At 48.3% G+C, this 18382-nt stretch overlaps 1 protein-coding gene across 5 annotated transcripts in view; it reads left to right on the forward strand.

Moving 5' to 3' along the window:
* Positions 1–18229, forward strand: part of TMOD1 (tropomodulin 1) — a 29474-nt gene extending 11245 nt beyond the window's left edge. For 2 of the 5 annotated variants that reach the window (XM_055698292.1, XM_055698291.1), the window contains exons 2-10: positions 882–1045; positions 2996–3152; positions 6252–6371; positions 10366–10455; positions 10944–11074; positions 12587–12694; positions 14235–14378; positions 15142–15286; positions 17773–18229. In XM_055698292.1, coding sequence (XP_055554267.1) covers positions 926–1045; positions 2996–3152; positions 6252–6371; positions 10366–10455; positions 10944–11074; positions 12587–12694; positions 14235–14378; positions 15142–15286; positions 17773–17837 — 1080 coding nt within the window. In that variant the 5' untranslated portion in view covers positions 882–925 and the 3' untranslated portion in view covers positions 17838–18229. Of the gene's footprint in view, positions 1–303; positions 762–881; positions 1046–2995; positions 3153–6251; positions 6372–10365; positions 10456–10943; positions 11075–12586; positions 12695–14234; positions 14379–15141; positions 15287–16942; positions 17003–17772 lie in introns of those variants that run through there. The other 3 variants (XM_055698293.1, XM_005432944.4, XM_027811740.2) reach the window with 3 other exon arrangements.
* Positions 18230–18382: the final 153 nt, after the last annotated feature.

The raw sequence follows: 18382 nt of genomic DNA on the forward strand, positions 1-18382 counted from the left end.
CCCACCTGCACATTTTAAACAAGTTGACCTTTGTAGAAGGTCTACTACAGTCTTAGAGCTGGCAGAGGTCCATTTACGTGTGTGTGACTCTGTATGGCGTTTTATATTAGGCGACGCGGGACAAACCCCTGGGTCATCAAGGATTATCCGGATAGGTCATTCACTATGCTACTCCCACTTCTTTTCCTCAAGGGTTGTTTTAGACATGCGGTAACGCTCAGGTCAGCTGCTTAGCTCGCAGCAGTGCAAACACGTGTGCTCTCGGGGAAGGTGGGTCACTAAACAGCACGTTAAACTGGCAGCCTCCTAAACGTGAGTGGATAATACTTCCTGATCTCCTTGTGGCTTTAAAACATGGGAAGGAGTGTCACACACTGTAACCTCATGGAGGTTTACAGGGCTCAGAGATACTCAGTGATGTTACAAATCTGTTTTCCCATCTGGTGACATTGTTACCTGGAGTGCCATGTGCAGAGAGGTGTTACTGGGGGGCTTCTAAGGGCATGAGAGCTGCAGACTTTATGATTTCTGGTTTATTGTCTTTTGAGAAAATAAGTGCCCAGGATACCTAACATCTAGCATTGCTTGGAGAAAGACATCTCTAGCCAGGGTCCTGTACAAAGTACTTCCTCAGTGCTGCCTTGGGAGTCTGTGGTGGAGCAACGTGCTGCTGAAATTGTGCCGCTCTCATGACCGTGGGCTGTTCCTTGCATGTGGGATATGGACCAGGGGGCCCCTGAGCAATCTGACCTGGCTTTAAAGTCAGCCATGCTTTAAGCGTAGATCTTCCGCAGCTCGGTGGTGTTCGGCATTCCCCTGCCAGCCAGGCTACAGTGCTGTGTTTCATGTACTCAGTGTTATGCTTCTTGTTTTCATTTCAGGTCCTGTTTTGACATAAAAGTGAGATTCACGAGACTCCTCTAAGATGTCTTACAGAAAGGAGCTAGAAAAATACCGAGACTTGGATGAAGACAAGATCCTTGGGGCTCTGACAGAGGAGGAGCTCAGGAAGCTAGAGAATGAGCTGGAAGAGCTGGATCCTGATGTAAGTAATTTTTACATGAGATTTGCGAGGTGGTAAATCTCAGTAGTTGTGGGGGAACGGGCTACATTAGTAATCTGTATTTAAGTGGGATTCTTTGCAGAGCCTGTGCTCAGTGCAAGGATGGAAGAGACTGGCTGTAGACGAGCAGAAACAGTTTTGGCATCGGAAGCGTGGGCTGCACCTGGGACTTTGTTTCTGTGGTATTCCCCTGCCCTTGCCTGGGCACACATGCTGCAGCGTGACAAGCGCTGTGATTTGCAGCACCGATGTGAGCCAGTGCTGGTGCAGGGCAGGACATCTATGGAAACTGGATTCTGCTTCTGATCAGGCCACCTTGGAGGGAATGTTTTGGGTTTTGTGGCATGTTTGGCTTTTTTTCATAGCAGACTTGAAACGGTCTGTATTTTCCTCCATTTAGGCTGAAATCCAGATCCCAGAGTTTTGTAAAATGGGATAACTGGGTTTTTTTTAGCAACCTCCCAACATCAGCAGGAGCTGCGCATATGCAGATACTGAGCCTGTGGGTGCCAAGCCCTGAAAGCTTTTTGGAGGCAACGTTGTCCTGTGGCTTTAGCAGGGGACATGCAGAGCCAACTGGCAGGCCACTGGGTTACGGCAACGTTAGATGATGAGGCGGCTGGGCACTGCCAAGTGAGAAATCATTCCTGCAGCATGCAGTTGGTCTTTCTGGGGGAAGTGATGGGCAGTGTAGGTTGCATCATCAGTATTTTTAATTGCAACACAGGAAAATAATTAAGAGGTGGCAGGCTAGCTCCTGGGATTAAGCTGATGGGCTGGTTACAGCTGCCTCAGAAGACACAGAGTCAGGCAGCGTTCTGTGAAAGGTGTGGAAAGGTAAAATATTTGCCAACATTGTACAGGTGTAGCCTGAGTACAGGAGTTAAAGCTTGGTCACCTCTCACAGCGCAAAGCCTGAGGAAGCAAGCTGTTTCCTATGCTTCCCTGCTTGTGCATTAGCACAGCTCTCCTCTGTTGCTCTCCAAGCTTGCCTGAATGTAATTGTTTCCTATTAGTCATTTTCCTTCCAAGGCTTTTCAACGATACAAATTTAAATTACAATGGATTTCTTCTGTTAGGTGGGCATGGAAAAATTGGCATGTTGTTCAAAATCACCTTGGATGTCTTAAAAAGTAAACATCGACTTCTACCCAGCAAGCCTTTAAAGAACATGCTTAGTGGCAAATCTGGGAATAGTCTTACTGCATTAAGGCTGTTCTATATTTAAATATAAGCAGGTGCTTACGTGCCATATGTGTCAGGCACAAAGCAACTTCCCATGGTGTCTAATGTGACTGAATAACAAGGAGGCAGTTCAAAAAAGGGCTGAGGTTCACAGGGATTTTGATCTGCAACAGAGTGACCTTCTTTGCGAAACCCTGCCTGTAGTTTTGTGATGTGTCATGAAAGGCAGAAGAGACCACCAGAAAAGATGGTGTGTGCAAAGTTCTGGTTCTGTGAAAGGCCAGAACTTACTGGGACACATGGAGCATGTAAGCACTTGGACAGATACATATAGGGAGGAGAAAACAGGCTGAGTTTAGCAGCTCAGTTCTAGCACTATGACTGTTGCAAAGAGGCAGCAGAAATGGTGAGAGTGTGGGAAAATGCTAGAGGAGCAGGAGGTGATGGCTGAGAGCCCCCAGAGAAAGAGATGGAGCTGTTGTTATGGAGAAACAACCACTTGGCAGCACGCAGATCTTGTAATGGAGCCAGCATTTGAAACTGGAGGGGGGAAGGAGCACCACGTGTCTCAGAAAATGTGGGAATCGGTGGGGTTGGATGGAGATAACCTTTGACAAGAGGAGACGCAAATTGTCCAGCAATGTGGAAGAAGGACAGTGCAATGAGGAAAGTGGAGAGGGGACAGTGTTTGGTGGATGGGGATCTCAGCCTGCAAAGATAATCTGTGTTTCTCCCTTCTGTGCCTAGAATGCATTGCTGCCAGCAGGGCTCAGGCAGCGGGATCAGACACAAAAGCCACCAACTGGCCCATTCAAAAGGGAGGAACTCATGGCCCACCTAGAAAAGCAGGCAAAGGACGTTAAAGACAGAGAAGACTTGGTTCCCTTCACAGGTGAAAAGAGAGGTATGGTTATCCTTTGCACCATGCTGAGCGTGTCATGATGAAGGCATAGCGGGTGCACAGCAGAAGGGTTGTGTCTGACCTGCAATGCTAAGCACAACTTCATTCTGATACCACTGGGGTGGTGGATCTGCTCTCTCTGCTCTCTGGCCCCAGCCCAGGCTGGCTAATAAACTGGGGTGTGCTCAAGAGGTCTGTGTGCTTGCTGATTTGGGTACCACCTGATATGTTGTTAAGTGATAGGCAGAGGCTGTACCAGTGTGCAGCCTCTTTCCATCCCCATCCCACTGCAGCTGTGTCCAGCTCTGGGGAAGACATCATCTTCTGTCCTCTCCTGTTCATTCTCTGCCCTGTGCTCCTCTGAGCTCTTCTGGCTGCACTCTGTCTTCCACCATTGCCTTTCATGCTCCAGTCCCAACACTTTGAACTTCATCTCGGTATGGAGGCACTCCACAGCTCCCCTCAGCTGTGATGATCACAACACTTCCCACCTAGTCACCTCTTGACGGCCCTGGCCTTGTTTCCCAGTCCTCTGCAGCTTGCATGTTCCTGTTTTGCTGCATCTTAGCTTGCAGTGACTGCTGCGTCCCTGCTTGGCGTGGCCCTGGGGCCTGTGAGCAAGGGACTTGCTCTGCCTCTCCTCTGGTATCTTTTCCTGTTCTCCTGGGACATGTCCCGTTATCCAGAGGGCTTTGCTGCTCCCATTGCCACTCTGAATATCGTCCGACATGGGATGCGGTCTGGTCAATTCCTTGCCTCATGGTTCTAGGAGCTTCTCAGCAGCTGTTGTGTCTCACTCCATACCACAGTGCCCCTGAAGCTGAAGATCTGGTTGTATGCTGTTTGCACTACTGGTTGCCCCACGTCAAGAAAGAAGTGCTGAAAACGTGGGCATGTGATCCTGTTTCCCAGCTGAGGTCTTTCTCAAATCTGCCTCCTTACTGATCCATGTGCATCTTTAAGAAAGAGCTTGTGTTAAATCTGACAATTTAGTAAAACTCGAGGTGGTATTTTTGGCAAAAAAAAATTAGTTATCCTTGAAAGAAATAAATGAAAAGAGTAAACTGAGTGCTGTCAGGAAGAGCAATCAAGCAGCTTCAAGTATAGCCCAGCCCCGCGTTCTCCACCAGCCTGGCTAGCCCAGCAGGTAGTAGCAGTGCTCTGCATGAGACAAAGGTATTTCAGGCATTTTGAGTCTTCAGCATCTGGTCTGAGCTAATCGTATTTCAACCTGATATGATCTCAAACACGTTAAACATATTTTCACTTGTAACGTGCTGTTGAGTGAAAACACTACTTACATTGACCGTGAGCCAGAGGTGGTAAATTACATAGTTCACAGTTGTGGCAGAGCTGGAAATAAACTACCACGTTTGCAGTTCAGAGGGTGATTTATTAGTTTGCCGTGGGAGGTGCTGTCCCTGGCTGTGCTGCCGGACAGGGTAGGAGTTGGTCTGTGCATACACGCTGTATTATGATATATAGTGCTGTGTTTGCATACACAGTTTAATTTAAAGTTCAAACTTGTAATAAAGCATGACTGACATGGGAAACTTGCCAAAATTAAACCCCAGAAGTTTTGATGTCACTGAGATATCAAAAGGAGTTACTGTGTGACGGCAGAATTAAGCCTGCCCTGTTTCTCCTATTCCCTACTGAACTGACCAGATGCTGTGTATGGTTTGCCAAGCTGTGTGTTTGGTGGGACAGCGGTGCCGGGTCTCCGCACCAAGCCAGAGCCCAGGGCCAGCCCTTCCCACTCATTGTGCTACAGAGTGCCCAGAAGGTGCCTGGCCATGCCGGCACATGTGACACTGCACCTATTTTTGCGAGAGCAGCTGTGTCCCGGGAGGCAGATTCCTGCCGTCTTTGTTGGGGCGGCAGCGTGCAGGCAGGAGATGGGGTGTTTTGCAAAAGGCTGTTTATAGCAGCCTCGATTTCCTACTGCGGAACCCCAAAGCGCAGTTGCTTTTTCCTTGAGGCTAAATTTAGCCCCTTCTGTTTCTGCACATCCCTGAGCAGCAGGATCTTTGTTTCTCCCCTTTGGTGCCACTGACTCTGGTTTCAGGCTGGGGACAAAAATAGTCCTAGCTGGCATGCCGGGCTGAGACCTTTGCACTCGCTATCTCTCTGCAGTGATCCTGGGCTATTTCAGGGAGAGGACTGCTCCAAAATACCCTGGGATCCCTCCTCCTCCCCGTCCTGTCCCACAGCAGGGCTGGGTTTACTCAAACAGGCTGCTCCCTGCTACTGTGTTAAAACACTTACAAGCCTCTCTCTTTTCTCTGGTGGTGGGGGTGGTTGCAGGTAGGTGCCGTGCTGTGAAATCTCAGACCTGACTTGTAGGGAAGAGGCCTGTTCCTTGGCTTGCTGCTGTCCCAGGAGACACAGCATGGGGGTCTCCACCTGGCATGCCCTCCGTGTCTCTCCCCCTTGTCCTACTGCTCTCTGTAACAACATCGAGCCAGACCAGCTGCCCCAAGCCTCCTTGCATCCCATGTGCTGGAATGCTACCTCTGCCTGCTGCCAGGGCCCTTCCACCACCACCTTTCCACCTTCTTCTGGCTGAAGTACCACCTGCCCTGCCACCATGCATTCAGAGTTTAGCAGCAGGAACTGTCTCAGTGGTGGGATCGGTCCTGCTGGGTGCTGGGTGCAGGCCACTGGCCTCTCTTTGTCCGTGTGAGAGCTGGCAAATCTCCATCCCTTTTAGGAGAAGCAGCACAAACTCTGTCCCTTTCAGAGAGGTGAAGTCCTGCAGGGTATGGCTGTGCATGGCTTTCTGAGCGCTGCGCACTGAACAGTCATCGTCCTGTGCCAATGGACTGTTGGGTTTTAGTAGCTGCAGTCCTCTGCGTGCTGGTGAAAGAGTTGAGCTCCACAGTTGGAGGTGTCTGGCAGGTGCCTCCTGGCTGGCATCACAGCAGGACTCACACTGAGCTGATGGGATGGGATTCAGTGTCTCCTCTTATTTTTCTCTAGGTCCTTGTGCCCCCTCTGTTCTTTCCACTATGCAAATCTCACCCCGTGAAAATGCATCTGCATGGCTTGTGAAGCAGGTGTTATAGCTCTACTGAGAGTGACCTCACTTTGCATTTATAGGAAAAGCTTGGATCCCCAAGCAGAAGCCAATGGATCCTGTTTTGGAAAGTGTGACTCTGGAGCCGGAACTGGAGGAAGCCCTGGCTAATGCCTCTGATGCAGAGCTCTGTGACATTGCTGGTAAAATAGTTTCATGTGAATTGAGAGTTCAAGTTGTTTGACTACTAGTTTCTTTTTGTTCGTTCTTTTGCAGGAAATCAGCTATTGAGCTTTTTGTTGTTTATCTGAATGCTGTCAGTTTTGACAGGATTTATTTCTTTATTAAAAAAGAAGTGTATATTTAAAGTTACTCTCAGCCCATGTGATTTAAGCGGGAGCACAGACCAAAGCTGAGGAGGGAGAAGAAGGATTTATCAAGGGAACAGTGTGTGCTGTTTGATCTCTTCTGTATCTGCCACTGAATCTTGCAAATTGCAGCCTGTCACCTTTAGGAGCACAGCTTTCCTCAAGCCAAACCTCTAGGAAACAATCAAGCAGACTCAGTGAGAACGTGAATTTCTTGTGCAACCTCTTAAAGGCGCTGTCAGGTTAGAGCAGCGTTTCAACAGGTGCTCAGGGCTGCTTTTTGTTAATCATAGAATGACAGAATGATTTGGGTTCGAAGGGATCTTAAAGATCAAACAGAGAGATTTAGATTGGAGATTAGGAAAACTTTCTTCACTGAAAGTGTGGTGAAGCATTGGAACAGGCTGCCCAGGGAGGTGGTGGAATCACCATCCCTGGAGGTGTTAAAAAAATGCCTGTTTTAAATGTGGTGCATAGGGACATGGTTTGGTTTAGTGGCGGACTTGGCAGTGCTGGGTTAACGGTTGGACCTGATGATCTTAGGGGTCTTTTCTAACCTAAATGATCCTGTGATTCTAGGATCACCTAGTTTCAACTCCCCACCGTGGCAGGGACACCTTCCACCAGCCCAGGTTGCTCAGATCCCCATCCAGCCTGGGCTTGAGCACTGCCGGGGATGGGGCATCCACAGCTGCTCTGGGCAGCCCATGCCAGCACCTCGCCGCCCTCACAGGGAAGAATTTCTTCCTAATACCTAATCTAAATCTACCCACTGGTTCAGATGTTGGGGAACATGAGAAGTAATTGGACAGTGTACTTACAAAGGGGAGAAAGGGTTGCGGATGAGGGAGGCAGGGTAATGACACTGAGGAGAAGCCAAGAGGGGTGAGGAAGGGTCAGTGTATAGTGGGGGGAGCAAATTTTAGGGAGGTGTAGGTGGTGGCAGTGGGTGTGGGTTCATCTGCTGTCCTGAGGCACGTTCCTCGTTGGTACCTTGTAATACAATAGGAATTTTTATTCCTATGACACCTCACAGCAACAGAAAATAGTTAAAGAGCTTTTCCAACACCTTTTAAAGCTATGGATTTCTTGCGGTTCGTGCAGTTGGTTGGTGTTGTGTTAGCTCAGGGGTGAGGGAATCCAGCGTTAAAGGTCGGTGCACCTCACAGTGACTGAGAAGCAGGCTGGAATACACAGCGAGCTGGAGAGGGGGCTGGAGCGATTGCAGGTGCTGTTCAAGCTCTTCACCAAGCTAAACAAGCCCTGTACAAAGCAAGGGCAGTTGTGGTCCCTGTCCGAGGGGGGGCTGCACACTGCCATGGTAGGTAAGTTCAAGCAGTGTTCCGCTGCTGCTTTTCAGGCAGTGTTGTCTGAGTGGAAGTGACCCCCTGCTAGCCTCATTGCTCTGCCTCTGCAGAGATGACAATATTGGTGTCTTGCTGAAGCCAGTAGTGTGAACTTAGCTCTGTGAGTGGGGTGGGATATGCCATGGCTGGAGGAGCATATGAACACCTCCTTGATGCTTTACTGAGCTCACATGTCCCCTCCTGGTCTAGAAGTCGATGAACGTTTTTCAGTGCTTGTTTTTTCCGGCTCTGTCTCCTTCAGACTTCCAGACCCCCTAGCAGTCTCCTCCTTGCCAGAAGTCTGTAAGGTAGCCTGTAGAATAATCACACCAACTAGACATCTTCTGCATAATAATACCATATTCTGGCTCAGAAATGTGTTTCTGCATTAAGGCTTCCAGCATAAGTACCTTGGCCAAGCAATGCATCTCTGGGGTTTGCTTTTTTACTGTACTCCTGTACTTCTGTAAAGCCCTGTCCTATAAAATCTGCCTTTCTAAGCTCCAGATCTGTGCAGCAATTATTTTCACAGAGAGATGCTGTTCAGGGCAGCTTGTTCAGCAGTTGTCAGGAGAACAGTCTTGAAGTGGCAGCAGGAGAACTGTTGTGATACAAGCTGTGTTGAAAACTCAATATTGACAGTGACAGCATTGCTCCTGCCTATTAGCAGGGCTCGTTGTCAGCCACAGTGTATTGGATGCCTTCCTTGGCTGGGCCAGTAGGATTGCTCTTGTGGGTGGATCATAATGAATCCTGGAAGGGCTCCCGTGCCTTTGGATAATAAACAGTAAGCACCAGGCTTAACAAACAGCGGGTCCCTCTTGGCTACTGGCACAAACTCCAGCCCCTCAGAACCCTGCCTGCATGGTCATAACCGCAGATCCCTCCCTCTGTCATCAGTCCAGGTATTCACAGTCCTGGCTGGTGGAGAGCTTTTGTTGTCAGAGGAAACTGCGTTTGGGGAGAGGACATGTGTCCCCAGATGCTGAGCCTGCAAATCACTTCTACAAGCTGTCTTGCTCTCCTGAAAATTCCGGCTGTTAGTACATGGCAGAGGAAAGGGCTGGCTGAAATACAAACTCAGTGCCCAGCCTCACTCAGACATGCCGATGGAGACTGCTCGGCTCTGTGCAGTCCAGCTGGGGGTGGGCTGGGGATGGTGTGGGGAAGTGGGTGGTTTGTTGACACCCTTTGCTGCAGACTGGCCTGCCCATGCAACCTGGACCTGGAGCCACAGTGAGCTGTCACCATAGCAGATGACATCCCTGTGATGGGCCTTGGGGGTAGCCTTCTCCTGCAACTGCCAGCCCTTCTTGGTCAAAGCACCGAACAAATGGTGACAGACTCATTGGTGCCAAACAAGCATAACAGGAGCAGTTTGTGGGAAAGCAAAGTGCCTTTGTGGTGGCATGCATGAATTTTATGGAAAGATTTGTTCCTTATTTATTGTAATCACTGTGCCCATGTGGAGGTCAAGATCTGTTCAAATGTGTCTGTTAGTTGCAGGTATTGGTGTGTCAGGATCTTCTTTTAGAAAGTCATATAGTCATTTACAGGGAAAAAAAAGATTAAAACCCAGTTTATTTTCAAACATGAACTTTATGTGAGTAGCAAGGTTATTTTTATAAACGGAATCTTTGCCCAAGTGTTTTTAAGCCATTGGCTTCCCACGGCTTATTCGCAGCTGCAAGAATGTCAGTAGATCCCCCTGGGCACATTTCAATGTGCATTTGCATATTGATTTTGCAGTCATAAGCCTGAGACGCACAAATTGGCAGAAGTTTGGGGTTTAGGCTCTTACAGCCTTTCAATTTTTTTCATACCATCACTTCCTGCATTTTGACTGAGCCAGCAGAGCTTTAGCCTCTCACCATGTCAACTTCCAAGAGTACAAAATCAGTTCAAAGCATACCACCACCCCTGCTTGTTGTGGAGTAAAAGCATGATGTGCATTGTCATGCTTTAGATGACAGTCACCTCGTGTGTTGCTGCCTGAGGGGTCCGTCTGGCTCTGTGTGGAGCACAGCTCATCACAAAAACTGGACTGTCACAGTGTGCAGCACATGCCCAGGTGAGCAAGGATGAGGACATGCAGGCTCCTGCTGGACTGGGCTCCTTAGATTAAATGCTGCCAGTGGCCTTTTTTGTGTGTTTTGTTGTCTTCCCCTCGCTGTTTCTGTGTGATCAGGTTGGCTGCTGGGAAGTCTTTGCTGTTTGTCTGTTTGTTGTCCACAAGATGACGTTCTTCTTCTCCTACGGATCATGGATTGGAATCCTACCTTGGGATAAATAAGGGAGCACATTTGAGCCCTGTTATTTATGACAGCTGGGGGGCTTGATCCCACCTTTGTGTATTCTGTGCTTGCACAGAGAAAGGTAGTGTGCTATGGACCCCCGTCCTGGGCAGCATGACATGTGTGCAACCTTCCTGGCTTTGGAGCCTGCAATTACTCAAGTCAAGTTCTCCTTTTCTTTCTCTGCAGCCATCCTTGGCATGCACACCTTGATGAGTAACCAGCAGTACTATGAGGCACTGGGGAGCAGCACCATCGTGAACAAAGAAGGGCTCAACAGTAAGTGATTTAGAGTGTTAGCAGGATGCAGTGTTTGGCTTTGAAACTGCTAGCAACGTGGGAATTATTTTTAGGCTGAAGGTTGGAGCTGTGAATGTCAGAGCAGCCTGTGATTGCTGGGGCCGTCTCTGGTGCATCCTTGCCCTGAGTGAGGCGGTGCGGTCTCAGGCTGCTGCCCTGGCACTGTCTGGGAGCTGGCACAGCCCAGGGAACAGCCCCACAGGCAGTGTGCCCTCCGTCACCCAGTTTTGGACCCTGAGAGTGCCTAACAGCAGGCACTGGCTGTCCTGTGCTTGTTGGCCCCAGTGCTGCGCGGTGTTCCTGGATGCGTGTGAGCATTAAGTGGAGCTGATGAGTGCTTGTTCAGTCGCTTCTCTTGCATCTGTTTGTCAGTCATGCTTCCCTCTCCCAGCACTGCTTCTGGAAGAGGAGAAACACACCCAAAGAGAATATGCTGCTTCACAGGGTGCTTTTGGTTTCACTTGCAGGTGTGATTAAGCCCACACAGTACAAACCAGTTCCTGATGAGGAACCGAACTCAACAGATGTGGAGGAAACTCTGAAACGAATACAAAACAATGATCCTGACCTTGAGGAAGTCAACCTTAACAATATTATGGTATTTTCTCCTTTCTACTCTCTTCTTTTAATAACAGGACCAAACATTTGATACACAGAATGCAGAGACCAAGTACGTTTTGCTGCACAGAGTAACACCACAACGCTGTCTGTAGCCAGACAAGGAACACCAGTACTTCCCATCTCCATTTTGGGCAAACAGGGGTTGTTGCCTCCTGTGGGACAGTGGTGTGGGGCTGGTAGCAGGAGGACTGCTGTAGATGCCTGGAAGAGCAGAGCTGTGTTGAGGATAGTTTGGGACACCCAGCTGCAGCCTGTCTGGTCAAAGGTGTTCTTAGGTTGCTTTAATGGTTTAGTCAGGCACATTGGTGGAGGGGCTGTTTCATGTAAGATAAAGTGGTGGAAGGAAGAAGGCTTCCTGATCCTGACACTTGCCATGAAAGCAGGAAGGAGCCTCCCTTCTTGCACGTGAGTCCTGTCCATCTCCCACCCACCCCTTCTGTGGGACTCCTTTACTTGTTGTGGAAAGGATATCAGGACAGAGCACCACTTCTTGTGTTCCCCCTGGGACACATACACATACTAAAAAATACAGGTCCTGACCCCAGGACCCCCATCCCATGGGGTCTGTTGAATGACGACATATTCAAATAGCAAGAACGTGCTTAACTGCACATGCGTATTAAAACCACTTGTGCCCTGATACCTGTGCCTTTCTATAATGAAAATATTTTCACTTTCATGTATTTTATTCTGGCTAGTGGCCCTGAATGTCTCTTGAGGACTCCAGGCTGAGGACCTGGCAGGCAGGTGCTTTTTTTGTGCTGGACTCAGGACTTTAGGACACAGTTTTGAGAACTGGGAGCTGGCAATGGAGATGATAAGCCGCTGTGCTCTGTGTTATGGCTCAGTAGATGGCCTTGACTATAGGTGATTCCACGTGGTGGGATCCAAATGGTGTGCCAAGAAGTCCAGGCTGAGGATACCACTTAAAATTTTAAACAGGTGAAAATTTGTGCATCTGAAAAGGGTATATGAAGTGCTTGGTAAGTGAAAAATACTCATTTTGTAGGAACTCAGAATAAGCAGCATGGATTTATTTTCAGTGTTGAAGCTAGCATGGCAAACTTTCCTGAACATTTCAAATTTACCTGAACATGACATTAATGTTGCTCTGTGCTGTCATTCATATTAAAAGGTTCAGGAGCAGTGTTGTGTAGGCTCATGAACCCTGGTTACATGCATCCCCACAATGCCTGCGTTTGTAAGTATCCGAGTTCCTGGGCATAAACAGCAGAGATAATGTAGCTTCAAATCAAGCCAGTAAGCTGTGAGCAAAGTGGGAAATAGGATGAAGGCATTGCCATGCTCCTTAGGCCATGCTGATTATAGCAAGAGAACTTTAAAAAACATTTATTGACCCCTTCCTAAATTACTTAAGTGTATTTGGTGATTTGACCTTGTTAAGAAATTTGAAATATCATTTAAATGTGTTGAACATCTCTTCATATGGAAGATGGCCTAAGACAGGTGTCTGCATTTCTTTTCACAGAATATTCCCATACCAACTTTAAAAGCTTTTGCAGAAGCGCTGAAAAATAACACCTACGTGAAGAAGTTCAGTATAGTTGGGACACGGAGCAACGATCCTGTTGCTTTTGTAAGTACTGCCAGGTCATTGTCATAGAGTTGTGACAGGAGCTGTTCTTGGACAAGGCATTTTCAGAGTTACTGACTGCTTTTGCACCCAGCATCATGTTTGGCACATCCTGCACCTCTGCCGTTTGGTACAGGTGCTGCAGTTTCGGGAGCACTAGTGAAAGCCGGCGACAGACAGGCTTTGGTTCCTTCACTTCCTTTTCCAGCTGCAGAGATTTCAGGACACAATCCTTTAATCCCATTCAGTCTCATATGCACCCTGAAGGATCTCCCAGAAAAGGAGCAGCAGATGAGAACTGACTTCCTAGTGGTGTTTTGTAAAAAGCAGTTTGCCTCTCTTGATTTATCCTACATCAGGGCCACGACATCTGTTTCTGTTGGTACAAAGCCATACGCTGCTGTGTCACACCTGGCCCTGCCCTCGCATGTCTGCTCTGGCTCTCTTTCATACATGAATTTGTGCAAACCTGTGCAGAAGCAGGACTCTGCATTTCTTATGTGTGGTCTCTGTGGTAAAGGGTCTTTCTGGCTGTTCTGGGTGGTCTTAAATACCAGCGGGGATGCAGAGAGGTGCTGAGCATTCTGCCCGGCTCTCAGGCTACCTTCCAGGCTGCATTCTTGCACACTCCTCCAGCACCAATGCAGCCAATTTTTGCTCTTCTTTACCCAGGCCACCCCTACCTACCTCCATGCACACATGTTCACACCACCAGTTGCCTGGCAGAAAAAAAAACCTTTTTGGAGGGCAAGTACAGCCCTCACGTTACTTCAGGGACTCTGGACTGCGGAAGAAGCTGGTGCAGGCAGCATTGATGCTGTTTGAGGGCTTGTGGGTCACGGTGCAGCACAAGGGGAGCTGTGGTGCCAAGTGCTGTGTGAGTGGGTGCAGGTCAGCCCTGCCACTTGGGCATCACCTGCTAGTCCTCCTGCTTCATGATGTAGACAGGTCCTCCCATGCAGCTTATGGAATGAGATCATCAGATCAGGTCAGGGAAGTTGGGAGTGTGCCAGCCCACTTCTGGTCTCACCCACTGAGGGGAGCAAAAGTGATTAATGTGGTTGTGAAGCCACTTGGGAAGATGTTTTGGACGTGGAGAATGCCTTGTTGTTCAAGACAGATGCTCATCTCTCTGTCTGCTGTGATGGGAAGCATCTCAGCCCCACACAGGAGCAGTGCAGGCAGGGAGCAGATCAGGTGGGAGGCAGGGCTGACCATGCTGGCTTTAGAAGAGGGACAGATGAAGCTGTCACAGAGCAGCCACAAGTGTGGGCTGTCACCTTTTGGGGTGGCCCTAAGGGTTTATCCATACAAGGTTTTGCTGCGGCATCCAGCATGCCCACATTCAATAGTACCTCCGCAACAGGGGGGATCCCCCTTCACCCTGCGCAGAGCTCTCGTGGCTGGTGGCAGTGGCACCGCTCAGCACTCAGGGTCCTCCTGGTACCCTCCGGAGGTGAGGAGAGCTGAGCCCCTGCTGCTTCAGGGTGCTCTGCCACTGCCTGTCTGACTGCCAGCTCTTCCCACCCACCTCTGCCTACAGGCACTAGCAGAAATGCTGAAGGTCAATAATACACTGAAGAGCCTGAACGTGGAATCAAACTTCATTTCTGGGTCAGGGATCCTGGCTGTTGTTGAAGCGCTACAGGGCAACACATCGCTCGTGGAGCTGCGCATCGACAACCAGGTAAAGCCTGCACAAGCAGGAGCTCTGACCAAGTGAACGTGTCCTGGTTATGGGAAACTGAGTGGCTGGTCAAGGTGGAGGGTGGCAGCCTGCCACCACTGCCAGGTTGCTTTGAAGAGGTTTCAACCCCTTGTTTGTGCTGCAGTTCCTGGCCAGTATCTGCTACTACTTACAGTAATTAATAAAGGCTGTGGCAGCGCAAGCAGCTTTCTTGTTCCTGGTGCTGCCCTGGAGAGCAGTGATGCACTTGTCCTGTGTCAACCTTGCTCGGAGCTCTTGCAGGGACTTAAATAAATATTTAGTAATATATTAGTAATCGATTACATAGTAAAACTGAAATTCTTGCTACAATGCAAGGGAAAGAGAAGGAGAGCTCCAGAGCATGCAGTGGCACAAATGTCATGGCAAGTTTAGCTCCCCCAGAAGCCCAGGGGATAGTAGTGAAGCAGCTGAGCTATGGGGAGCTGAGGGACAGGTGACTGGGAGTTCAGAACCATAGTTTCTCCAGACATCTCTTAGCTGTAAATCTACCCAAGAAACAAAGTCTTTGGGCAAGAGGACTTGTGGGAATGTCTGCTGGAGGAGTTGGAGCCACTTGGCTGTACCAGGAACAGGCCAGCGATTTGTTTCGCCAGCTCCAAGTCAGAAATGCCAAATAACCCAGCAGGTCCAAAGAAGAAGGGAAGGGGTGGAGATGGCAGATCTAAGTGCTTGCTCTGAATCACACTCTGACCTGACCAACTTACTTTTCTGTTTTCAAAAGAGCCAGCCCTTGGGCAACAAAGTAGAAATGGAAATTGCGAACATGTTGGAAAAAAACACCTCTCTGCTGAAGTTTGGGTACCATTTCACTCAGCAAGGTCCCCGGCTCCGCGCCTCCAATGCCATGATGAATAACAATGACCTAGGTGAGTCAGGCTGGCCACAAGCCAGGGAGCACAGGAAGGTCCTGTGGGCAATTCCTAGTGGGAGAAGGGCAGAACTGTTCACTTGAAGGCTCCAGTAGTTGTGCCTTAATTAGAAACCACCCCTTGAAGGACCTGATGATGTCTTGCCCCTCAAGAAGGAAAGCAGCCTTCACTGACTGGTTCCCTAACATCACTGCTGTCAGCCAGGCAGTGGGTTGTGCTCCAAACCTGGAGACACTGGACAGCTAAAACTCCCAGAAGAAGCAGCGTTTTTGGCAGTAACAGTGGGTCTTGTTGGGAATGAGTGAGAGCTGATAACGTGCTTCGGTACGGCGCGTGATACAACATATGGCACATGGGTTATGAGCTGCCAGCGCTTACGATTCCTGCCAACTGCTTGTCTTCCTCCAGCTTCATTCCCACTTCAACAAGGAGATGAAAAGTAGTAGAGCTGAACTTTGATGGCAGTGGGACTTGGCCCATCCCCTTCAGCAAAACAAATTGGAAATGTTTCTAGGGAGAGGTGGGAAGCCACATGGCTTGGAGTTACTTTTATGCCCTCAATGAAAGTGATGACAAGTGCTCACAAAATGTGAGCAAGTCTGCAAACTGCCATTTCAGCTGATGCATGTGGCAGAGGCTTTCCATTGCTTGGCTACAGGCTGCTGTAGAGCACTGGAAACCCGTCCAGCAGAGCAGTACTAAATGCAGCCAACGTACCAGCTGCGCTGCACTCAACAGCTCTGAACTGCATAGGCAGGGTGGTTACAAACCTGACAGCACCAAATGCCTTCTTGGCAGTGGCAGACAATATACCCATAAGCAATAAGCAAAAGTTTGCTGATTGTCCTTTTTGTGCACTAGGAAGAACCCCTTCCCCGGGAGGGCAGGGGTTTGCAGGGCTGGGGGGACAGAGCTGGCAGCACCCCTGACCCAGTGCTAGGCACAGCCCTGCTGCGTAGGAGGTTGGGCTGGAGGCTCCCTGGGACACACTCCCCACCACTAGCACTGCTGGGTTCTGCCAGACACATCTGGAAAGCGAGGACTATCAGGCAGGGTCTGAGAGAAGACCTAATGTACAGATGCTGGCTGTGAAAAAGTGGTGAAAAACTGGAACTACTTATTTCAATCTGCATGTGATTCACCACAGACAGGATCTTCTGTCCCTTCATGAATCACCTTCAAGTTTAAAAGCCACACAAAACCAGCATTAAGCGGCTGCCACGTTTAGACAGATAACAAGTATGTTGTGTTTTAAAAATAAATAAAAATCAGTTTTGCTTGAGCCAGTACCGTGCTCCTAGAAAGCATGGCCAAGCATGAAGGTATGTGCCAGTTCTTCAGGGACCACACAGAACAGTCAGTATTACAGTTCACTGCATATTTATTCTGCCTGTGGCTGCATTCCTGGTGACTAGAGAGCTGCACCAGGAAAGGCTTGCTATTTTCTGTCCTTTGGAACAGAGCAAGGTTTTTAACAACTGTGCAGCATCTAGCATTCAAAGTAATCAGCTGGAAGATTTGCATCTAGTGTTTTAATTGTTCCTGCTGTTAAGGGGAGGAATTCACAACTTGCCTTCCATTCAACAGTTGTGCATTTTGCCTCTTTGACCATCAAGATCTGCATTTTTTGTCTGATTTGGTTCTTGTTTGCAGCTCGTATTCATCGGTCTGATGGTATCTGGCAATAGCATCTCAGCTCTACACCTGGACAATGTATAAGTATAGAAAAAACTTTTTATTTTCCACCCTGTCAGCAATAGCTCTCCGCTTGTGCTCCACTCCAGTGCTCTTACCTACGGGTGATGACCCGATGCTGCCAGAACTTGGTTTTGGTCCTATAGCTGCTGTTCTCCAAGATGCTCTATATGAACCAGCTGTGAAGGCTTTTACATTCATCCTCAAGAGCTAACTTTTGCATCCTCTTTATGCCTTTTTTCTCCTTTTTTCCTCACACAATTTTCTTGAAAAGTCATGACTGTAGCTGTAAATCAATGTTAAGAGTAGATGTGAGACTGCCTTGACCATGTTAACCGTGTACAGAGGGCTGAAGGCTAAGGGCAGAGCATAAGAAATGAGACAGTTTTATTTATTTGAAAGGGCAATTGAGAAAAACTAGCAAAGGAAAAGCTGTGGCATCTGTCTCCTGCTGTCTTTACATCAGTCAGCATCAGGTGATTCTTTGGCCAAAGTCCTGATTACAAACTGTGTGAAATAAAATTGACTGTAGAGTAAGGGAGGTAAGGCTGAAAGTAGCTTCTGGCCTTAAAAATTCATAGGGAGAGAAACCTCATCTTACCTTCCTTGATTTTAAACTGTGTAAGGCTGTGCCTGCTGCTTAAAGTAGGAATGCAGAAGCTGATGCTATCCTATTTCTTTCTTTGCACTAAGTAAATTTCTCAGCAACTTTTCACAGCAGGTAAGCCAAACCTGCCATACACATCTTCCTGTTGCCATGACTGACTCCTCTTCCTCTTCTTTTTCAGTGAGGAAGAGAAGACTTGCAGAGTTGAATGGGCCTATTTTTCCCAAGTGCAGAACTGGAGTGTAGTTCCTGGCTATGGAGGTCTATCCCAGTGACCTGTGCGACACTGTGGAATTCTAAAGGCAATAAGTGCCTTGACAGAGTATTTGTGGTGCCTCGGTTCTGTTTTATGCACTAACAGTTTAAATTAACTAGTGGCTGTAGTTGAAGATATTATCCAGTAGGACTGTTGATGTTTTCTGTAGAGTTGGAAACTATTCAAGCCAGTAACAACCTGCCAATTTGATGCAATCTCAGTTTAGAGTACATCCCAGCGTAAAAGTGACTCTTAACCTGGGACCTAATTTTTCTATAAACTTCCTGCACAGTGTTTCATACAGTTAGGATGTGGTACGTATGAGTGAAAGACAAAATCGTTCCACACACATTACAGATGTATTAAAAAAATACTTTATTTTTTTCCCCAAAATTGATCTCAAGTCACTTTAGAGGAGCAGCTAGTTTAACAAACTCTTCTACTACCTGGAAACATGGCTGATTTCAAGAATTGTGAATTACAATTTTTTACCAACATTTGCTGAGTCAATAGTTGGAGATGCATCCCCATGTTT

The sequence above is a fragment of the Falco cherrug genome, chromosome Z, assembly GCF_023634085.1.
Source record: "Falco cherrug isolate bFalChe1 chromosome Z, bFalChe1.pri, whole genome shotgun sequence".
Taxonomy (NCBI): Eukaryota; Metazoa; Chordata; class Aves; order Falconiformes; family Falconidae; genus Falco; species Falco cherrug.